The sequence below is a fragment of the Parambassis ranga genome, chromosome 24, assembly GCF_900634625.1.
Source record: "Parambassis ranga chromosome 24, fParRan2.1, whole genome shotgun sequence".
NCBI classification, from domain to species: Eukaryota; Metazoa; Chordata; class Actinopteri; family Ambassidae; genus Parambassis; species Parambassis ranga.
In genome coordinates, this window is record NC_041043.1 from 15484426 (window position 1) to 15508009 (window position 23584).

At 47.0% G+C, this 23584-nt stretch overlaps 2 protein-coding genes and 1 non-coding gene across 3 annotated transcripts in view; 2 read left to right on the top strand and 1 right to left on the bottom strand.

Annotated features, from left to right (window-relative positions):
* Positions 1-71: 71 nt before the first annotated feature.
* Positions 72-15592, bottom strand: cad (carbamoyl-phosphate synthetase 2, aspartate transcarbamylase, and dihydroorotase). Its single transcript, XM_028398191.1, has 44 exons — positions 15158-15592; positions 14370-14509; positions 14146-14275; positions 13832-13974; positions 13609-13750; positions 13341-13512; positions 11668-11853; positions 11473-11582; positions 11236-11378; positions 11018-11149; positions 10686-10919; positions 10386-10607; positions 10120-10308; positions 9908-10032; positions 9668-9801; positions 9450-9562; positions 8882-9046; positions 8714-8799; positions 8360-8606; positions 8063-8161; positions 7728-7952; positions 7462-7644; positions 7162-7380; positions 6907-7074; positions 6649-6831; positions 6076-6180; positions 5145-5399; positions 4984-5065; positions 4641-4807; positions 4389-4553; positions 4041-4172; positions 3756-3957; positions 3489-3679; positions 3262-3402; positions 3095-3184; positions 2867-3008; positions 2541-2734; positions 2387-2461; positions 2083-2295; positions 1853-1978; positions 1623-1778; positions 1428-1529; positions 1222-1316; positions 72-798 (listed from the first exon to the last, which is right to left on the bottom strand). Exons 1-44 carry the CDS (start codon positions 15246-15248, stop codon positions 699-701), a joined length of 6714 nt encoding a protein of 2237 aa, XP_028253992.1. The 5' UTR covers positions 15249-15592; the 3' UTR covers positions 72-698.
* A 920-nt stretch (positions 15593-16512) lies between these two features.
* trnaa-ugc (transfer RNA alanine (anticodon UGC)) lies at positions 16513-16584 on the top strand. The gene has a single exon. It is a non-coding gene; the product is annotated as a tRNA-Ala (tRNA).
* Positions 16585-17110: 526 nt separating this feature from the next.
* The window catches only part of ift172 (intraflagellar transport 172), a 60082-nt gene continuing 53608 nt past the window's right edge, over positions 17111-23584 (top strand). Inside the window, exons 1-7 of the mRNA XM_028397762.1 lie at positions 17111-17149; positions 17532-17675; positions 17778-17890; positions 17965-18004; positions 18080-18145; positions 18293-18372; positions 18452-18539. Of these exons, the coding sequence (XP_028253563.1) occupies positions 17111-17149; positions 17532-17675; positions 17778-17890; positions 17965-18004; positions 18080-18145; positions 18293-18372; positions 18452-18539 (570 nt within the window). The remainder of the gene's footprint in view (positions 17150-17531; positions 17676-17777; positions 17891-17964; positions 18005-18079; positions 18146-18292; positions 18373-18451; positions 18540-23584) is intronic.

The window sequence follows — 23584 nt, forward strand, 5'->3', positions numbered from 1 at the left end:
TGGAAATAAGGGAGTTTGTACATTAGATGTCTTGTTACTTTATGCGATAAATATTTAAAACGTCAACTCCATAATTGGAAAACAATGTCTTTATTATTATTTATTTCTCCACATTTACCAGTACCTATCCGACATTAGTTCCATTTTTATATATATATATAAAAAAAGGGTTAATTGTATCTAAACTAGTCCAGAGTAAGAATCACTGACAGTTACACATAATACCCCTAAACCATGTTTGTGCGTTTCAACGTTCGGTTAGTGCTACACAGAGAAGACAGTAGTGCCATTATTATTGTACAGCCTGAAGAATGTATGCAGTAATTTTAAGAGAATACAGTTTGTCTCCCTTTTAAACATCCTGACTGGTCCCTTTAAAGTTACAACACTGATTTATCAAAAAAAACCTCCACCTCCCTTTTTGTTTGGGGGGAGCCTCCTCTGCTCCGAACAATACAAATACTGACCTCTGATAACCATCTCAAATGTAAAAGGTCCACATAACAGCCGGTTAAGAAGCCGTTCATGTGTTAACGGTGTAAACAACTACAGGAAATGTTCAGCTGAGATGTAACTGAAAAGAAAAACAAGTGTTGCAGCAGTGATTTCATCTGTTTAAACTCTAGACTAGGAATGATTCCAGGAGAGAACAGGCAGGAACCTGCATCTAACACTCATTCTATCACTGCCACAGGGATCTATCGGCTGAGCACGGTGGCCAGCAGAGCCATTCGAATGTACATGCCGTTCTCCGCCTGGCGGAAATACGCTGCCCTCGGATCCGTGTCCACCTCCGCACTGGCAGAAAAACACAAAAGGTAAGTAAAGGATTAGTTCACCTAATACAGTACACAAGGTCCGTAGGTCCGGCACCTGGAGCAGGTTAGTTCGACACTGAACAGTGACGTGCTAGTTTACATCGGACTATTTTGACAGCAGTTACGGAGCCACGCTGACACGTCCAAATGACCCAGATCTCCTAGAACAAAGATGTGTTTGCTCACAGTCCAACAAAAGAAATCAGTCACTGTGAGGCTAAAAACAGGCCGAGGCTGATTTTCAAAGGTCGCTCTGAGCTGAACTTTTCACAGAACCTCCTCTGCACACTTTACATTCTCTCAGCCACTGTATTTATAATGAAAACATATGTAACACATGTTAGAAACAGGCACAAGACACACATGGCCTTTCCTCCGTAGCTTTAATGTAAACCGTCTGTACCTGATTTCATTGACTCTGGGCAGCGGGTGCATCACCACCATCTTCTTTTTGGCGACAGTCATGATGTGAGGAGTGAGGATGAACTGCCCAAAACACTGGAGGCAAAATAGTTAAAGATTTGTGGAAGAAGATCAATAAAAGACGCAGCATTTAATAAGGAAATACAACACAGCTACAATAAAATAATGAAACATCTGGGAACTCACCGCCTTGTACTCCTCCTCAGATGCAAACCTCTCCTTCTGGATCCTGGTCATGTAAAGGACGTCCGTTTCAGGCAGAGCCTCCTCGATGCTGTCAAACTCCTCCTGCAAAAGACGCAATCAGAGTTAGTGTTGTGCGCCGAGTTCTAGTTTGTGAACACTGCATCTTGCTGTGTGTAACTTTTCTTTAGTCCCCACCTGTTTGATGCCCTTTGAGGCCACATAGCTGATGATCTCTGCAGGCATGTGCAGGTTTTTGGGGGCCACGTAGCGCAGGGTGATGCGGTACTGGGTCAGCAGTTTGGCGAGGGAATGCACTGTGCGGCCATGTTTGAGATCTCCGACCATCGTTATCTGATGTGAAAGACGATCATTATAATGAGTTCCTGTACGTAGCTTCTGAAATTAAGCTGCAGTCTGTCACTCACTGTCATGCCGTTGACTGTCCCCAGCTCCTCTCTGATGGTGAAGACATCCAGCAAGGCCTGGGTCGGATGCTCCCCCACGCCGTCTCCTGCGTTTATGACTGGTTTACGGCAATGACGTGATGCACTCTATGCACCAGAGAGAGAGAGTCAGACAAAGACCACACTGAAGCTGATCACGAATCATGTGCAGAGGGGGGGGGGGGGGGGGTCACCAGCTACATCAAACTCACCTCCACAGCGCCTGGCGTTGGGTGACGGAGCACCAGGACATCAGCGTAGCAGCTCATGGTCTGGACGGAGTCGGCCAGCGATTCGCCTTTCTGTGAGGATGAGGTGGACTCGCAGAAGTGGACCACAGAGCCACCCAGACGCTGCATGGCTGCCGCAAAGGAGCTGCTGGTACGAGTGCTGACCTCGTAGAACATGGACGCCATCACCTTACCCTGGAGAGGAATGCACACAAATGGCATGTTGTTTCCAGCATATTTACAGCCTGCCTGCAGTCTACTGTAACACAAAGCGCTTCGGGAATACCTTCAGGATTTCGAGGCTTCGCTCCTTCTGCACCATCAAACGCAAAGTGTGAGCAACGTTGAAAAGATGAGAGATCTGAAAAAAGACAACATGTGCCGTTAGCTTAAATGGACATTATATCCACACCTTTGTGTCATCTTGTGTGCTTATGTACCTGCTCCTTGCTGAACTGCCTGACAGACAGGATGTGCTGGCCCACCAGAGGGTGCAGCATAGGCGATGTCTGAAAGTGTGTCACCTGTCCTGGTGGCAATTGACCCGGCCCAGACTGTGGGGAAAGCAGTCTGGACAGAGGCGGAGGGTGGCTGTAACCGTCACCGGCGTTGGCTGGTGGGAGCATGACCATCTCTGCAGAGAAAACAGGGACACCATAAACCAAATATTTCTACCAATACAGGAAGTGATACAAGAAGAAGAAGAAAAAGAGGAAGCAGAAGTAGGAGAATTGAATGCCTCAAAGCATTGTGGGAGTTGTAGTACCTGGTGGTAGTCCAGGATCAGATGAGCGGTGGATGCGGGGCGGCAGCAGGTAGCGGCTCTCTCCAGCAGAGCGTCGCGGGCTGGGAGCTCGGGTTCGGACCTGGCCGTCACAGGGGGAGGTCAGCCGCGGATGTTCGGGAGTCTGAGAGGACAGAAAAAACATCCACACGTGAAACCAAAGCTGCACAAACCCTCAGCTGTTCTGTAGTAGTCTTTCAATCGTAGTACCGTTGGGATTTCTTTAACAGGTTCAGGAGGGTGAACTGAAGCAGCGGGCCATGTCTTCACATCTTCACCATAACCTGGAGGAACCAGCACCTGCAGACAGATGTGTGCGATGACAAATCTTCCCCCAAATAGTAATACTAATAAAACTAAGATGAGTGAATGCTGACCTGGCCGTCGATGTAGGCCACCTCTCCTCGCAGGACCACGCGGCGGACTTTCCCCTTCATCTTCATTCCTTGGAAGGGGGTCCATTTGGACTTTGTGAACTGCATGGCCTGAGGGATGACCCACTCCTGCTCCAGGTCAACCTGGAAGCGACAGATGAGTAGTTAAAACAAAATGATTCATCAGGACAGTGACTCTGTGATCTTCAATAATGCAGTTGTGTCTGTACCTCCACGTAGGTGTTCTCCTGGACAGGCAGGTTGAAGATCCTGCGTGGATTGTCGTACAGACGTTTGACAATATCATCCAGAGTCAGGCGTCCATCGCTGAGAGCAGTCAGCAGCAGCGGGAGCATGGTTTCCAGGCCGGGGTAACCAGGAGGAGGGCGCTCACTGTTCTTCTCCTCCACAGAGTGAGGAGCTGACGGAAGAAGAACAGATTTAATTCAGAGCTAAACGGCAGCTGCTTTGTGTTCAGTAAATGAAACTTCGCTGACCGTGGTCTGTGGCAAAACAGTCGATGATGTCCAGGTTTTCCCAGAGGGCCTCCATGTCCTCGCGGCTTCCCAGCATGGGTCGAACCTGCGCCCGTCCACTGCCGATGTCTGACAGATTTTCCTCGCACAGGAACAGGTGATGCGGCGCCACCTCGCAGGTGACCTGGATGCCCTTCTGCTTGGCAGCTCGGATTATCAGGATCTGAGGAAGAAAACACAGCAGGCGAAGCACAAACTAGCACCGGCTTTTTTTCCCTTATAGACGCTGAATTTCCAGGTCCTTACCTCCTCCTTCTTGGCCACGTGACAGATGTGGACAGGCCGCTGGTAGAGCTGAGCCACCATAAGGATCGCAGCCACCGTCTGCTTCTCAGCATGAGCCACAATGGGCAAATGTTTGGGCCACTTCTCAAAGTGCTTTGACAGAATCAGACAAAGATCGGTCAGAGAACTTTCAATGACAACAACACACTGGCCTTATTTTTCCAATTGACTTTTATGTTAGTGCTGTTTTTAGGTGAGCCAATCATCGCGCGAGAAAGTTGAGTTTCTGCCTATGATGAATTGTCATTTTAGGAATACCCAAAGTATTCCAAGCATTCAGTTTTTAAGCATTTGCTTCAGTTGGCCTACCTCCATCCACAGAGAGACATTGTCCATCTTGAGGGTGGAGTAGGTGTCGTTCAGATACATCTTCAGACCAGCTGCCTGACTGGCAATAGAAGGCAGGACGGCGGCATTGTCTGAAGCAGCGCCCACATACAGGGCGTAGTCACAGCGGCAGCCTGCTTTGGCCAGCTGAACAGAACACAGGATTACTTATGAGCTCACATTAATATAATACATGTAGAACAAAATAAAAGCAGCAGTAATTTATGGATATACCTTCTGTACCAGTGCCAGAGTACTGGTGTCTGTGACGGCGGGGGCAGTGTTCGGCATCGCACACACCAGGGTGACTCCTCCTGCCAGAGCAGCTGCTGTGCCAGAGGAGAAGTCCTCCTTATGGGTTGCACCGGGCTCCCGCAGGTGAACATGGACATCGATCAGACCTGAGATTTGAACCAGAAAGACAGATTAGACCCAGGACAGCAGGTTTTCAGGCATTCTGCGAGGTCTGTCTGTAGGTGAAGTTCAAACTATTTTATCTGCAGCTGTAAAATATCGAACACACACTGGAGAACACAAACGGTCTGAAAAGAACAGCAGAGCTGCGGCAGTGACTCACCGGGCAGACGGACCAGAGTCTGGGACGTCATGCTGTCGATGTGAGTCTTCACTGGTGGACTCCTTCCAATCTGACGGAGAGCCTGCAAACAAGTCGCATCACATGACACCTGCTCCTGTGCAGCTGTTTACAGATGTCACGCCCTGTTTGAGTCCTCTTACCTGGACGAAGAGCTTGGTGCACTTGATGTCAATGATAAGCGGCACCGAGTAGTCGATGGCCATGCGTCTGGTCCTGTAGCCTTTGGTGACGAAGGAAGAAAGCCGCCGACCGCCACTGTTCCTCATGGAGAGATTGATGACCAGGTCGAAGTGGTTGTCCGCCAAGTAGTTCATGATGCTGCGCTGCTTCTCTTTGGTGGGACAGTCGCTGTCCTCCTCCTCCTCCTCTTCAAACGGCCAATCGACTGCAGTCACCTGGACGGAGGGCGGAGTCTTTAACTTTAAAAACTGGTGACTAACGGCGTTCCTTATGGCACCATCCTGTGTCCACTCTTTGTATTTTATTTAGCTCCTACCTCTAGACCATGGCTGTGTTCGAAATCACTCACTCACTCCCCATATGGGGAGGTCAATGTAGGGCACCATAGAGTGAACTCGTTGTGAAAGCATTTTCGGACATTTCAGACACTACCTCTGTGATTTTCTGTCATCGTTAATGACATCATTGCTGTCGCAAATTAAACGAGCCGATCTCTGCCGGCTGAACAATCTCTGTTATATATATCTCTTAGTTATAATTTGTGCCTTTATAGTCTAATGAAGCCAGTTTTATGGCAAAACGACACAACCGGTCATGCTACATTCTTTAAAACATCATTATATTTGTAAGTCAGGTGACGTAACGTCCGTTCCAGTTCTCTTCGCTGGTCTGCACAATGCATGATGGGACATATTGCTAAAAGTAGTGACCATCGGATGGAAACTACTTTTCATGATGCATTGTGGGATACATTGAGGGCCCTATATGGGGTCTATAATTTCTCAATAAGATTTCGGACAGCACTACACACCCTATATAGTGATTAGGGAGTGATTTCGAACACAGTCCATATCTTCAGGAAAGTAAATAAAACATAAGGCGCACTTTTACCTTGACACCGTGTTCTGTGTAGAAGTCAGCCGTACCCAGACTGGCATACAGGTCGTATCCCAGGGACTCCAGAGCCTTCACGGTAGGCAGCAGTTCGCTCTTGTTCTACATGAAATCAAATAAATAAATGATTGATTTTAAATTATTTTTAACCCTAAACTAAAAAAAAATAATGTATTTTTTTTAGCATTTGAATTTAAATATTCTCTTAATTAATTATTGATTTGAGCCGTTACTGTTTTTTTTTTATCATGGCATTACATTTTTTGTTGGGAATTTCCTGGTTTATTTGATTAGAAATTATTTTGTGTACTTTTCATCAGGCACACGTTGTCACATGAGAGACTTATTGGGGTAAAATCTGCAGTTTTGTTTCCACATCACCGAGCAGCCACACAGCCACAAAAAAAAACATCTGTTTAACACAACCCAAGACTGAGAATGTTCTGATGTGACCACGTTCCACTAAAATGCATAATTCTAACTGCCAGCTGGAGCTCAGATCAGCTGAGCACATCTGTTAAACTCATCAGTGCGTCTCTGCTTTAATGTCTCGCTCTCGCCTGTGTGTACCTTGTAGCTGCCGATGGAGAGGAGGATGTTGTTCTTGGGGATCTTGAAGCCCGTGGAGAGCATGGCTTTGAGGTAAGCTTCGTATCGGTTCTCTCCAAAACAGGCCACTTCTCCGGTGCTGGTCATCTCCACCCCGAGCACCACATCGGCTCCGGCCAGCCGAGAGAAGGAGAACTGAGGGACCTAAAGATGCGTGGTTGATTTTAGTATATATACATACATGTGACAGAGTTTTTTGGTTTGAGTCTGACTGCTTACCTTGACTCCCACAATCCCTTTCCCTCTCATTAGGCCCACAGGCTCCACCTCCTCTCCCATGATGGCCTGAGTTGCCAAGGCAACAAGGTCCACTCCAAGCGTCTTGGATACAAACGGGAAGGAGCGGGAAACTCGGACGTTGCACTCGATCACCTTCAGCTGGTCATCCTGGCAGAACAAGAACGTCACATTTCACTCAGTCCTTCATTTTCACACATGAAACGTCCGTCTATCATCGGGGAGTTCGTTTCTCACCTTTGCGATCAGCTGCAGGTTGAAGGGTCCAGTGACCTGCAGCTCCTGACCGATGGCATGAACAATCATCTTGATCCTCTCTATAGTTTTCTGATTGAGATCCTGAGGTGGCGTCACAAGGGTGGCGTCACCAGAGTGCACTCCAGCATTCTCCACGTGTTCAGACACCGCGATGGCGATGACTACTCCGTCACATGCCACAGCATCCACGTCAATCTCCTGAAGTAAAATGCAAGAAAAGACACACCGTGATACATTCTACCCCGTCTTATACGAGTTTGTCAGTTAGGTTTTGCTTGCCTTGGCCTCCTGTATGAATTTAGAGATGACCACAGGGTGTTCCTTGGACACGGCGACAGCATTACTGAGGTATTTCTCGAGGTCGCTGTCGCTGTAAGCAACATTCATGGCTGCTCCACTGAGTACGTAAGAGGGACGAACCAGGCTGGGGTACCCAACCGTCTGACAAAACTTCACAGCAGACTGGAAACAAAAGGAGGACGTGTGAGTATCGAACGGTAGTTTAATATTCTGGTTGTTATATTAGCATTAAAAACACTCTGTACCTCTGTTTCAGAGAGCTCCTTCCACTGCGGCTGGCTGATGCCGATGGTGTCCAGCATTCTCGAGAACTTGAAGCGATTCTCGGCGGTGTCGATGAACTCGGGTGAGGTTCCCAATATGCGACACTGCTGGCGGTGCAGCGCCATGGCGATGTTGTTGGGCAGCTGGCCTCCCATAGAGAGGATGACTCCCTCGGGGTTCTCCCTCTCGTAGATATCCATCACCACCTGACATCAATCAATCAATCATACAATTACATTTAAATCACCGTGTCTTCAGATATGATTTCTGGTAAAGCTTCTGATTTTGTTTGTTGCAAGAAAAACAAACATTTTACCTCAAATGAAATCTCATCAAAGTAGAGACGGTCACACATGTCGTAGTCTGTGCTGACTGTCTCAGGGTTGTAGTTCACCATGATGGTCTTAAAGCCCATCTGCAAATAATGTCATACACATTTGGTTATTTAAAAAAAAAAAAATCACAGACGGGAAGATCTATTGATCCGATATAAGCGTAAATATAGTGATATTATATATAAGTTTATTATCTTTCAGTATAGTCCTCTGTGTTCAGCTATTGGTAACACCTGTGTAAAGGTAAATTAATCCAAAAGTAAACATTCAAACTGTACCTTCCTGAGTTCCATGATGCACCCAACCGCGCACCAATCAAACTCCACGCTGCTGCCGATGCGGTACACGCCCGAGCCGATCACCATGACGTGCTGGTCACTGAAGCCCAGGTCGTTCTCGGTGCCGTGGTAGGTCAGGTACAGGTAGTTTGTGTGTGCGGGCCATTCGGCTGCCACTGTGTCGATCTGCTTCACCACCGGAAGGATGGACCAATCACGGCGCAGCTTTCTGACCGCCAGCTCAGTGCTGTAAAAAGGGGGCAAAGTAACAATGAAATACACTGTGTGTGTGTGTGGTTCTTGAATAAGAGTCTGTCATTGTGCCCTCTGGTCGGGTTCAACCTTCCAACCCACCTCTGTACAGCCAGGGCGATCTGCTTGTCTGAGAAGCCCAGCTGCTTGGCCTTGAGCATCACCTCTGGAGGCATGGTGCTCTCGTCCTGCATGGATAAAGTCAGTGAGACGAAGCGTCCCTAACTGCCCCTTGTTTTTTCGTGTTAGTTTTCGCCTCATCACCCGTACCTGGTTGTACGTCTCCAGCAGTCGCTCGTGGTCAGCGATGTTCTTCATCTTGTGTAAGAACCAGCGGTCGATTTTGGTGAGCTCGTACAGCTGGTCCACGGTGTAGCCGGCTCTGAGCGCCGCTGCCAGCACAAAGATGCGTTTATCTGTGGGAGTCTGCAACTCCTGGAGAGAAGAGAAGAGAAGAGAGGGGACAACGGTGTCATTAAAAAGTGACCCGGGCTCAGAGGAACATCAGCACCACCTACTGGTCTAATTTAAATACGTCTTCTTACACCGTCAAGGTTTTTTTAGGCCATTTCTGCTTCAAGCTTGTTCCTTTGTACTTTAAAATGTTTGAACAAGCTCATTTATGTTGCAATTCAATCATATTCCTGCATTTTCTTGCAAACTAATTTAATCACAGATGTCAGAATGTGGAGTTACCAGGCTATTTGTGCAAGCTGATATGTCAATAACTTCCAAGCTGAAAGTCAGGTCCTTTAATGCCGACCTATTGGAGCAGGAGATGTTTGCAAGATTGAAGATGTGGGAAAGGCAGAAAAAGCTAAAAAGCTAAAAAGCAGACCCTCTCTGAGACGGGCTTGATGGTGTGGTCAAAGCCGACGCAGTTCTCATCCACCATCCTCAGAGCTTTCTGGAAGGCTTCCTCAAAGCTGCGGCCAATAGCCATCACCTCACCTGTGAGAGGGGGGGGGGGGCAAAAACATCACAACCCTTGGCTTAGTATGATGTGAAGTAATTAGCTCTGAGGATACTCAGGACCAAAACATGTTTCCCTCTTACCAACACTCTTCATGGAGCTGCCGATCTTGGTGGAAACCCTGAGGAACTTGCTGAGGTCCCAGCGAGGCACCTTCACCACACAGTAGTCCAAACTGGGCTCGAAGTTTGCAGTTGTAGAGTTGGTGACAGAGTTTCTAGAAAAAAATAAACTGATGAACTGAATGAACTTGATCGCATTGTTTACACCTGCACATTTAAGGACCTGCATAACAGTTCTGAACAGTCAAATGAAAGACGTACTTTAACAGCGGCAGAGGGATCCCCAGACCAAGTTTAGCTGCTACGTAGGCTAGAGGGTAACCGGTCGCTTTGCTGGCCAGGGCAGAGCTCCGTGACAGACGTGCGTTCACCTCGATGATGTAGTACTGACAAATATCCAGACACACAAGTTACAACACTCAGACTGTCTCGGGTAAACATTTATATTTCAAAGGTTCTGTTTTTGCTTGTACCTGGTCAGATTCAGGGTTCAGAGCGTACTGGATGTTACATTCTCCCACGATGCCGAGATGCCGGATGACTTTGATGGCGGTGTTCCTCAGCATGTTGTACTCGTGGTCGTTAAGTGTCTGACTGGGCGCCACCACAATGGATTCCCCAGTGTGGATGCCCAGCGGGTCGATATTCTCCATGTTACACACCTGAACAAGCAGACCCTCCAAATCAACTGGAGCCTTTCACTGATGCTTTAATAGAGTGTGTTTTGTGCGTTACTCACAGTGACACAGTTGTCATAGGCGTCCCGGACCACCTCGTACTCGATCTCCTTCCAGCCTTTCAGGGATTTGTCCACCAGAACCTGGGAGGTGTGCGCGAAGGCCGATGTCACCAGGGTGGTCAGCTCCTCTCGGTTATTGGCAAAGCCGGAGCCCAACCCGCCCAGAGCGAACGCTGAGCGTACCAGGACGGGGTAGCCCAGACGCTCAGCAGCCGCCACGGCCTACAAAAAAAAAAACAGATAAACGTCAAAACCAGAATGACAAAAAAAAGTTCTGATGAGAGGGATGAGGCACCTCACCTGCTCCACTGACAGGGCTGCTTCACTGGGAGCAACGTGTTCATTGATTTCCTCCATTTTCTCCACAAAGATCTTCCGGTCCTCCGTCATCTCAATGGAGGCAACCGGAGTCCCCAGGACCTTGACGTGGTACTTCTCCAGAACGCCCAGCTTGGTCAGCTCCACGCCACAATTCAGAGCCGTCTGACCGCCAAACGTCAGCAGAACACCGTCCGGGCGCTCATTTTTTATCACCTGGAAATACAAGCCAGGAACTTTTGGGGTCAATAAACAGATTACACCAAAAACGCTGCTATCTTTTATCTCATCAGTAGAACAGAGAGAATCCATACCTGAGTGACATACTCTGGTGTTATCGGTAGAAAGTAGACTTTGTCAGCAAGACCTTTGGAGGTCTGGACAGTGGCAATGTTTGGGTTGATCAACACAGTCTGGATATTCTCCTCCTTCAGAGCCTTAATGGCCTGAAAACAAAAAAAAAACAAACCATGTTAGCAGGACACACAGAAACTGAATATAACTCATACAAAATGTGTTTTGTTCCACAGACCTGTGAGCCTGAGTAGTCAAACTCTCCTGCCTGGCCGATGGACAGTCCTCCAGAGCCCAGGATGAGGACTTTCCTGGGCCTCACAACCTCTTCAGGCTTCATGGAACCAGGAAAGGTGAGGTGGTCCATCAGACACTGTTTCACTGGAAACACATTTTCAATTTAAATAAATGAACGTCACGTCACACAGAACACACGCGACGGGTAATAAAATCCAAACGCTTCTGTTAAAATTACCAGATTTTGCAGAGTTGCCTTCTTTGTGGTTTCTCACAGTGTTGAGAAAAACATCGAACAGGCTGACCAGGTCTGTTGGTCCGGCCATGTGCTCAGGGTGGAACTGAACACTGAGGACAAAAAAAAAAAAGAATTTTATTCACTGAAGAGGTTTGAATTCACATCACGTGTGTGCAGGTGGCAGAGAAGTGTTACCTGAACAAAGGTTTGGTGTTGTGCACGATGCCCTCGTTGGTGTGGTCATTAGCGTTGGTGAAGAGCACGTCCCAGTCTTTAGGCAGGGTGTCAGGGTCGACGGCGAAGCCGTGATTCTGACTGGTGATGAAGCAGCGGTCTGTTCCATTATGGATGCACGGCTGGTTGTGGCCACGGTTACCATACCTGAGAAACGGACAGAAGGATGAAGTCCTGTGAATTTGGAAGCATGGGAGCCATGTTTGACACGATGCCCTTTGACTTAGAGGAAGAAATGTGAGTGTTTCAGTTGAAGAAAGGCTGATTTATCTGTAAACCCAAGCGGTTTCTTTAAAGGTAGGGTAGGAGATTTTGAAAACTCAGTGAGAGTCAGCCAGATTTGGAAAGTAAACACACGCCCCTTTCTCTCGGAGCTCACCCCGAAGCCACGCCTCCCAATCACATGGACGCGCATCACCTGAAGACGAGCTGCGGTCTGTGACTTCGGCCATCATGCACGTACCTCTCTGGTGCACAGAGCAGGAAGAGAGTGACAACCAGCCAATACTCCGCACAGGGTCCACCCGGAGGATTGGCTGATGTTTTTAGTAGGGATGTCCCGATCCGATCACGTGATCGGAAATCGGGTCCGATTATGTGATTTCAGACTCGATCGGAATCGGACATTACCTCCCGATCAGGACTCGGATATATATTTATCAGGGCTGTCAAAGTTAACGCCTTCTGTGCAGGGTGGCTCTGCGTCTTGTAGTGTAGGGGTATGACAGCTGCTTTTGGCACGAGAGGTCCTGGGTTCGAGACTTCGATGCTGCGTGTGGCCACACACACGCGCGTTTTGCTGCAATGAGTGCCTTTATAGAGAGTCCTGAAAGTATCGGATCGGGACTCGGTATCGGCAGATACTCAAAATCAAATGACTCAGACTCGGACTCGAGGGCAAAAAAACCTGATCGGGACATCCCTAGTTTTTAGTGTTTTATAGCTTCCACAGATGATTCATATTCTTCGTTTTAATGCGAAACTGCCGAACTAATCGGTTGCTATCGGATTGTAAAGAGAAGTTACACTAATTTAACAAAAAGTGCATCAGACTGAAATCTGCTACCCGACCTTTAATGATGGGTTTTATAAAACGTAAACAAGCCTCAGTGAAGCTTTAAACTTTCTTTCCGGGTGGACAAACGTACACCTGTAGTTTACTGTCCTGTTTGCAATCTGCCTTTGAGATATCGGCAACATTCCAGCGTCCTGAAACAATGAGCATGTGCTGCCCGTCCTGACCTTCATTCACACCCTGCAGCAGATAAGGCTGCCATCGCTGGAGCGTCTCTCACCAGTGTGTTTATTTAGCCTGTTTCATAACACAGCTGAACAAGACTCCAGCACCCATCCAGGACGGGCCAGACTGCTGAGAACAGCAAAAGTCTGCATAGAAACACAAGTCTTGTGTTTCTAGACAGCATTGAGGGGGTTTGAATAAGATTCACAGACTGGGGTCACTGAGGGCACATGTCTCCCTTTTGTCTGTTCCAAGGGCTGCATGCCATGCAGGACTCTCCAACTTAAAGCCAATCTGATGGACCGCCTGCTCCTTTTCAAAGGGTTAAAACAATAACAAGTCGCTTTAGTGCCGTTGAAAACATTATACAAAAGGTATTAAAGAAGGGACTGACTTCATCTTGTAGGTTTTTGCTCCGATGACCAAAGAGAGCAGCTGGTGGCCCAGGCAGATGCCAAACACAGGCTTTGGGTGATCCACACAGACCACCTTTCTCACATTGTCGATGGTGGCCCGACAGAACTGTGGATCGCCGGGACCGTTACTGATGAACAAGCCATCAAAATCTGGAGAAAATGATGAGATATAAGTGTCTTTGTCCACATGTTGAAGCAAAAACAAACACAGCCTGTAAGGTTCTGGTGTGTGTGTGTGAGACTGACCGGCGGTGTCCAGCGGGTGATCCCAGGGTACGACTGTGACGCAGGCTCCTCTCTGAACCAGGCACCGGATCTGATTGTTTTTGATCCCGCAGTCCAGGACTGTGATCCTCAAGCTTCCGCTGGGGTTGAACACTCGTGGCTCCTGGAGACAAAACGGAAATAACCGGAATGCTGACAGGCGAAAAATACAATATAATTCGGTAATAATGGCTGCGTGAGTTACCTTCATGGAGACCTCCTGGACAAGGTTTCTCTGGTCCGGGTTATCAAAGGGAACGCTGTCCTCAAGAGTCCCGTCCACAACGAGCTTACCCAGCATGGTGCCCTTCTCTCTGATCTTTTTGGTCAGGCAGCGGGTGTCCACCCCTGGAGTAAGCAGAGGTGGTTTTGGCTAAACTGATCATCTTATACTCATACATAAAGTCCTGTACCTCTGTGGAAACAGCACAATGATAGCTAGAAGTACAGAGAACTCAAACATGTTTGATGCAGCATAACACAGTTATAAAGATTAACTAAAGGTGAGGATTCTCTGACCCTGTAGTCCAGGAACGCCTTGTTCCTTGAGCCACTGGTCCAGAGACTTGACTGAACTCCAGTGACTGGGGCTCTCCGACAGCTCTCCGATGATCAGAGCTGCAGCGTGGATCTTGGACGACTCGAACCACTGAGACACAAAACAAACAAAAACATACACAAACCTAAACATCTGACACTCTGATGTGTGCAAATCTCATATATAAACTCACTGTAGAACTCACCCTGCTCAGTCCAAACTCTCCGTCTTCATCCTTTGGAACACCGTAGTTGCCCACCAGTGGGTAAGTGAGGGTGAGCAGCTGGCAGCGGTAGGATGGGTCAGTAAGAGCCTCGGGGTATCCCACCATGCCCGTCTGAAACACTGAGCACATGAGATGGTGTCAATGCACTAAAACTACAAACACCTTTATTATTCACACACCCTGTAAATACACACATAACACAGCACAGGTCTGTGTGGACAGGATGTCAGGGACTACCACTTCCTGTTGCCAACACGCTTTTGATCTTGATCTTGCTCTTGGGCACATGCAGATGACTCACACAGTGAAATTTGGCCTTTTTTATAATCAGTATTGCCTAATCCAATAATGCAGCGTGGCCACATTACAACACAGTGTGACAGTGTGCGCCCCTTGGCGCAACTCTGACGCATTTTTCTGCCAAAAAAAAACAACAGGTAGATCCTGATATCTGAGTGGATGGATGAAGTGTGCGTGGGGTTCACATGAGGAAGCGAACTGACGCGTGGTGCAGGGCGCATGCGGAGAAGTCGTGTTGACTTCCTGCACCTCCTCACACTAATTTCAGTGTTTGGCAACAAATCCCCAACAAAGTGGGTTAGGTGATCAAAGTTTGTAGTTCTGAACCTTTTGTTCGGACACGTGACGTCATCAACTACAAAATACTACACGGAAAAACTTCAGTTACACACACACACACACACACACAGGTGGGTTTTGTAGACGCTAACTAAAAGTTAGCTAACACTTTTTAAAAAATGATTTACCAACTTCTCCCGACACCGACACGTTTGCCCCAAAAAGGCGGCCTCTGAACCTCGTCCCGTCCTCCAGGATCAGCGTTGCCATCTTTGACATGTTTTGGGCTGATACCGGCAGCTGGTTCCGGGGATAACTGATGGATTGTTTCTGAAGCAGGGATGAATGATTCCGCTCCACGTGAAGCTCACGCCGCGCAGAGGAGCAGGAGATGCCCCCGAGGAGTCTCAGCAATAAACTGAAAGAAAGCACCGATGGACACCCGAGGTGTTCCCGCCGAACAGAGACGACGTCCTGATGAATCCGGTGTGAGTCTGGAAACAATAACAACAACGAAGGTGGCTGTAGTTGGATGATTTTCGGGGTGGTAAGGACGGGATGAAGTGTGCGAAGTGTTCCACACGCGCCGCCAGCAGCGTGGAAGTCGGCCCGGAGCGTGGACCGTGAAGTTTGACGGAATAATGGCGGGCACTTCCGCTTTGGGATTTCAAAATAAAATACAAAGCGGCGCCGTACTAGCACAAGATGTAATGAGCTGTGCTGTTTCACCTGGCTGTGACAATGTACAACAAACGACAAACTACACGACTCAGACTGGAAAGAAAAACCCGTAAAATACAGCCAGTATATCTGTAAGGAAGTTTTATTTTGAAGTTAGAATTTGTGTATTTCCGGCACAAGCGGACACTTTCTGCGTTTGATGCAAAGTGCGTCACCGTGTTAGATGACGAACCTGCAGCAGAGCGCAGCAGCTGGAAACCTCTGCAGCCAGCAGGACGCTGATTGACAAATATCTACACAGTCGCTGACCAGATAAAAGTTGATTTTTGCTCTCATGACCCCCACACTGCTGTTGTTTTTTTGCCACATCTGATCGCTATTTTAGCAAACAAAATATTTTCATTAAAATACAGTTTGTGCTGTATTTATTATGCTGTCAAAGTTGAGTAAACTACAGAAGCCAGTGAAAGTGCCTCCTTCAAGGACACTTTAACAACAGCTTTTATTCTAATGCATGAGGATGGAGGCTGATGATGAGTGTTGTGACCTTAAAGCAATGATATTATCATAATGTATACACACGTGCTCTTACTTAAAGCTCTTTACATGTTATGATAAGACATGTTTATCAAGTGACCAATCAGAGATCGATGTGCTCTGTTTATCGATACCTGTACGCACAGTGTATTTTCTTCTTTTTTTAAAAAAAAAAAAACATAAATAGAGATTATTCCCTGGAATCTTTCTTGTCGTTCTTTTTGATTTCATAAATGTTTTAACGCAAATTATTCGTGAGGTTTATGACAACACAAAATTCAATACAACATATGAATACAGTAATTTTGGTGACGGAAACACGGAAGGGGATGTAGCTCAGTGGTAGAGCGCATGCTTTGCATGTATGAGGCCCCGGGTTCAATCCCCGGCATCTCCACTCTTTTATTTTTTTTATTTTTTTTTCTTCTGTTGCGGTATTTGTGTAAATCCTACAACGTTCAGCTACTAATATTGTGATCATTTACTAAATAAAAATGTTCAAATGTTTTAGTAGTGTTGCATTTATGCCTCATATTTGTGCACATCACTTACAAAAACTCACGGTTAGGCTAACTTTGGACACACAAAGGAGATAAAAAAAACTTTTCGGATTTTACACACATGTATCCCACATATTATCTGATTCTTGTTCTTATTTTAGGCTTATATAAATATACTAAAACAAACCAAGCAGAGAAAACACTGACACAATTTGAAAATTCCCACAGTGTTAAAACGTAAACCATGGACCGTGAACGCACCGCCCAACTGGTAACTAAGGAGATCACGGATGTGTTTACTACGAGACGTCATCCCCGCTAGCTGCTAGCTTGGAATTAGTCAACGAAACGACCTAAAATATAAACATTAATCCGATGTTGATAACACCATTACCCGCAGGAGCTTTTTGAAGACGTGAAAAAATGCAGCTCAAGTATCTTAAGACACTTTTAACCCCCCAGGTACGTTCAAATTAGCTGACAAGCTAACGTTAGCTTGAATGTATGTTAAACATTAAGATAGTGTAGCTTCATTTGTATTATATCTAATAACGTGTCTTTAAAGCAGCAACGAAACGCGAATATTGTGTCATTATTTTGGAATTAGACCCATGTTTGTAAGATGTATTTAATGTAATTATAGTACATAGTACAGATTTATGCAGTTGCATCACTTTACTTGCTAGCAACTACTGTAGGCTATGTTATTGTAATGAATAAAGCGATGCTAACACGCCCACACTACGTTTTTGTGGTCGAGCAGTCTCGAAATTGTTTCATTTGTCCTGGAGTATTTGATTCGGAACAGTCACTGAGATGTGATGTGTTTTCTCTGCCCTTACAGGAGGGTGCTGCCAAAGTGACGTGCATGGCCTGGGCCCCGAACAACTCCAAGTTTGCCGTGTGCACAGTTGACAGAGTGGTGCTGCTGTATGATGAGCAGGGAGAGAGGAGGGACAAGTTCTCCACCAAACCCATAGACTCCAAGGTGAGGCCAGGATCAAACGATCCACCCACTGCTACCACAGTGTTGATGATGTTGTGTCTGTTAACATCCAGCATGTTGAATTGTTGTTGTTTTTTTTATCAGTATGGAAAACAGAGTTATGTCGTCAATGACATGGTCTTCTCACCGGACTCCACCAAAATCGCCATCGGCCAGTCTGACAATATCATCTTTGTCTACAGAATCGGGGAGGACTGGTAATCTCAACCTTAGATTTCAACAGACTGGTGCATTCAAGTGACATTAGGTAACATATTTCTGTATGTTTTAGGGGGGACAAGAAAGCCATTTGCAACAAGTTTGTTCAGACGGTGAGTAAACATGACGTGGGTTTGAGCATCAGGCGGTGGTTCATGCAGCAGTCTGATTGTGTTGTTTCCGTGCAGAGTGCGGTGACATGCCTGCTTTGGCCTTCAGAGCACGCCGTTGTTTATGGTTTAGCCGATGGAAAGGTAAGTCTGCAGCCGCAGAGCCTCATCAGAGACCCCCACGATATTATTATCATTCATAAATTATTGTCGGTAGAAGCATCAGACGAGCAAACATGTAGCGGTGTTAGTGTAACAGCCGATTTCCTCATTCGCCGCCTTGTTGTCCAGGTTCGCCTCGCCAACACTCAGACCAACAAATCTTCAACCATCTATGCTACAGAGTCCTATGTTGTCTCACTGGCATCCAAGTAAATACAGTTCACCATGTTATTATCTACAGTACGTCCGTGCTGCATCAGCAGTGAACTCTTGTTTGTCTTGTGTCAGTGTTTCGGGTAAAGGCATCCTGTCTGGACACGCCAACGGGACAGTTGTGCGTTACTTCTTCGATGATGAAGGTTCAGGGGAGTCCCAGGTAGGCTCAGATTATTAATTAGTGTTGTTCAGATTATATTTTTTTTGATGTATGTCTCTAATGCACACACGGTGTCACAGGGTAAGCTAGTTGATTGCACCCCTGCACCCCTTATCGCTCTGGCCTGGGTGCAAACAGCATCATGGTGGGTGGCTGCGACAAGAAGCTGGTGGCCTACACCCGAGAGGGTCACATCCTCCAGACCTTCGACTACAGCCGTGACCAGACGGAGAAGGAGTTCACAGCGCCGCCACCAGCCCCAGTGGGCAGTCGGTGGTGTTCGGCAGTTTTGATCCGGTCAGTGTGTGTGTGTGTGTGTGGTGTCACCGTGTGAAGCAAACAGACAGATTATCGTGTCGAACTCAAACAGGGACTCTTGTGCTGTCCAGGCTGCGGGTGTTTAACTGGGCCCCGAGGAGAGTGTGTGGGACGAAGCCAAACCCAAAGAGATCGAGAACGTCTACACCATCACCAGCCTGGCCTGGAAGAAAGACGGATCTCGCCTCTGTGCATGTAAATACGCCACCTGTCTGTCACGTTACTTTAATCCACAGCGTGGACTCAGCATCTTCTTCTGCTCGCTCTGTGTGTCCTGACAGGGAACGCTGTGCGGAGGAGTGGAGCTGTTGACTGCTGCCTGCGAAGATCCATCTACAAGAGCAAGTTTGAGATGACGTACGTCGGCCTGAGCCAAGTGGGTACCTACAGGAAACACCACAAGCAGTGTTTGTACTTTCACTTGCCGCTGTGAGAGATGTGGTTCTGATTTCAGTTAGTTTTTCATGATTAATGAAGGCACAGCAGCAACTGTTGCTTTGGAAACCAGGGGGTTGTGGAGCCTACTACTCTGTTGTCTGATTGTCCGATTGATTAATGACTTAAATGCACCAGAAAAGGCGTTTATGGTAGTTGATAACACTCCAAAAAAGAACACAGGAACTCTGCAATAAATTAAAAAAGACTGATTAGAAATCAAACCAAGGACTTTCTGATTCTAAAAGCATCTTCAGGTAATCCAAGAATGACGTGCTGATGAGATCAGGGGATTATTTCCAGGCTCTGATGAGTGAGACCTTGTTCATTTTTGACGTCTCTTCCAGGTGATAGTGAGGAACCTCTCCACAGGAAGTCGTGTGGTTCTCAAGTCCTACAACGGCTACGAGATCGAAGAGGTGAAGATCATGGGGAAAGATCGCTACCTGGTGGCTCACACCGCCGAAACACTTCTGCTGGAGACCTGCTGACAAACAAGCTAAGCGAGGTAGATTCAAATTAAAAATCGATGATGTAATACCGAGGTTTATTCCTTAGATACCTGGACTGAGTGTTTTTGCGTCCTCCCTCAGGTGCCGTGGCCCGGCTCGGGCGGAAACGAGAAGTTCTTCTTTGAAAATGAAACGGTAGGTTTGTTTTTTTTGTGTCAGCGCCCGCTCTCCTCTCTCCTCAGTGTTCATGCTCTCATGACTTCTGATGTCGGCAGGTGTGCATGATTTTTAACGCCGGGGAGCTCAGCCTGGTGGAGTACAGCAACAACGAGATTCTGGATCGGTCCGGACTGAATTCATGAATCCACACCTCATCAGGTAGAAAAAAAACTACTTCTACTTCTATTATAAGTCACATAAACGGTGTGTTCCATCTTTGTCCACTAGATGGCTGTATTGAGTTTTGAAGAAATCCCACAAACGTCAGCCTAAACCCGGCCAGTCAGCAAACTTTCACAGTAATGTATTCAGACCTGTCAGCAGTGTCAGGACTGACAGATGCTCTGCTGCTCGCCTCCGGCGGTGACGCCACGTCACATGATGAATCATGGCCAGGTGTATCCTGGGAGTTCAAGTATGAGAAGCAACAGCTGAAGACAGTGCCGGGCTGAGGCTGGGGTTTAATGCTTTAATACAGGTCGAAACATGTTGCACTGACATGTGTCTGTGTGTGTGTCTGTGTGTGTGTGTCTGTATGTGTGTCCCAGTGTCCGACTGAATGAGAGGAAGCAGAGGGGAGTTGAAGACAACAAGAAGCTTGCTTACCTGATTGACAGAAGACCATTGCTATAGGTGAGGATGTGTTTGTGTCGTGAGGACCACACTCAGTGCCCCGTCCCCAGTCCTAATTAAAACACTGTATCAGCCCCCCACATGTCAACGCTTCCCTGCAGCAGGCCGCGTCTTTAACTTAGAGAAACTGCTCCGAGACAGAATTACTGTCTAGAGTTTGATCCTGAATAAACAGCCATTTTTAGCTCAGCTCCTGCCGTCTGACTGCTGCTCAGATAACTTGTCCCCTCCTCCTCCTCCCCTTCTCAGTGGACTTGGCCAGAGGCTACAATCTGGGAACCATCAGCCACGACTCCAAGATTGACTGCTGGAGCTCAATGAAACCGACGCAAACTGCTGTTCAGGGACAAGAAGCTGCGGGTAAGAGAAACCTCGGCACCCTGAGGGGTGGAGGGAGAAAAGGCAGACATGATGATGATGATGATTGGTAAAGTAGAAAGTTCTGGCCTGGTTGGGGCTCATCTGCAGTATGGCCACGTCCATCAGGCGGACATGCCCCATGGCACCGGGTGGAAACATGGTGATGGAAAGTCAGGATAAATATGGCTGCCTCATGCCTCCGGGAAGCTGAAAGCTATGGATTTTCATTATGTGTCTATACGTATCAACATTTTCTTACCCTTCAAACTTTAAAATGAAGGATGTACGATAAAGTGCAGGAGTCCACCTTTTGTACTGGCAGCCCCTCACCTTCTTGTGATGGTGATCCCAGCTACACTATGTGGCCAAAAGTGTGTGGACAGCCAGTCACCTGTGTGTGTGTGTGTGTGTGTGCTGGAACAATGATCAATGAATGAAAGTTTGGAGCTGTTAGTCTGGAAACAGGAACATGTTCAGGACATTTTCCACCAAATCTCACAAGACATTGATTGATGAACCACGGACAGTCGATCAGTAACACACACAGAAAGATCAGAAAATGGGCAAAAAGGCAAACCAGATCCTCCACAGTGGGTGTTTTTGTCCGTCAAATCCGTCAAAAACAAAGACAGAGAATTAGAAATAACATTATTTTGAGCCTGATTTTTGTCCTTATCCACCAGCAGCTGAGTTTGCTTTAGTGGAGAAACATTAATTTCACTCACACACTTCATTGAAACGTGTCAGCGTTCCTTCAGCGGTACGCTGGGAGCTCTGTGTGCGGGCTGAGAGTGGCAGGCAGCTGCTGTCAGGTGTTGCCCTGGGGTAATGAAAGAGTTTGATGTTTGAGCCTCGGGGCAAAGACAAGGAGAACTCTGGTAATTGGGAATGCTTCAACTTTTTGCTGCAGACTGACTTCCTGTGACCCAAAATGACGTGAGCGCAGTGAACTTTAGTGGATGATGTGAAAGTTTGACACTTATTAGAACCAGAAGAGACACGAAGTATTAACTTGACTTATTTACTTTTAACACAATACTTTGAATCAGCTTTTCTGCAGGACTGATGACACAATGGATTCTTGAATTTAATACACAGTAATTGATAGTGTGGGAGAACGTGCAAGGTGTTTTCATACCAGTATAAACCATAAAACAGACCCCTCTTTCATGTGGACCCATCGACAGGCTGCTCGTCCTCGTCGGCCGGTCGAGTTCCAGGGTACATAGACAGAGCATTATTAAAACTGGTGGGGAAGATATGAAGGCAGCTGATCACAGCAGCAGGAGGTCCCCTCACACACGTTAAGTGCTGCGGGAGCCGCTGTAACTTATACCCCGTTCACACTGGGGAAAAAATGTGGCTTAAGCAGGATTTCGGCCGCATCCAGATCAATCCAGATGTGTTTTTTTCCGAGTGTGAACACCTCGAATCCGGCTGTATCCAGTTTGAATTGATTTTACTTCTGGAGTGGCTCAAATGTGGCTCAGGTGTGAACCCAAATGTGGCGAGCGACATGCTACGTCCGGTTAGCGACATGCTACTTCCGGTTAGCGATGTTCTCTTCCGGTTCACGGGGCGCGACACGTGACAAAAAAAAAACGCACAACGCAATGCGCACACGCGGTCCTACCGCGGCCTGAGCGGACTCTGTATATTACAAGGCGCCACCTAGTGGTTTGGAGGACAGCAAACACGCTGGATGAAGCCGGATTGAGTGCGGACACAAGTGTGTGCTAGCCAGATTTGAAAATAGGTCTGAACGCATCTAGCTTAAAGGCTGTCTGGACTCAATCCTACTCTAGCTGGAATGACTTTCTCCAGTGTGAACGGGGGAGGAATCCTAATCCATTTATGACCCTTTTCCAGTGTGAATATAAAGTTACAATCCAGTGTAATCTCTCTTGTGCTGTAATAATGGAAGCTGAACTGGCGTCGTCCAACCTGTGTAATCCGATAAGAGCGTCCCTCTCTTATCTCACCCTTCTCAGCTCCATCTGTACGACATCGAGTCCGCCGCGAAGACCACTGTGCTGTGTTTCTGCTCCTACGTCCAGTGGGTGCCTGGCAGCGATGTGGTGGTCGCCCAGAACCGGGGAAACCTCTGCATCTGGTACAGTATCGACAGCCCAGAGACCGTCACCATGTTCCCCATCAAGGTGAGGCATCTTATCTCTGAGCATCATGACATCATGAGGGTCATCATGTCAGATGTGAGGGATCACATGGACAGACTGCATCTTCTACTGGCTGATTAGGTTTTCTTATATGATTTTATATGAAAAAAAATGCAGCATGTCCCTTTAAATATTCACAAAACTGCACTGAATCTTATAAAATGGTCAGTATGACTGAATGTGATGGACATGGACACTCTGATTTTCTCATTATAATGTAATCCAGGCAGAGCAGCAGCACGTGTGCATTGAGCAGATAAAATAAATCATTTCATCTTTTCAGTTAGTTCTAGAGAGCTAATAGTTAGTGGTCAGTATGGAGAACTTACAGGTCTTTGTTTGCAGTGCAACACAGTTACACAAACATTTAAAAAAGTGGTTTTGTATTATTTATTTTACACAATCAAAAAAGCTCCATGTACTATAGATATTGAATTATTTGCAGTTTTAC

Coding starts and splice junctions, on each gene's coding strand:
- cad (XM_028398191.1), bottom strand. CDS start 15,248: ATGTCAAAGATGGCAACGCTGATCCTGGAGGACGGGACGAGGTTCAGA. Junction 11,854..13,340: donor GCAAAAACCTACAAGATGAA/GTCAGTCCCTTC, acceptor TCCGTTTCTCAG/GTATGGTAACCGTGGCCACA. Junction 9,563..9,667: donor CAGCTCCATGAAGAGTGTTG/GTAAGAGGGAAA, acceptor CCCCTCTCACAG/GTGAGGTGATGGCTATTGGC.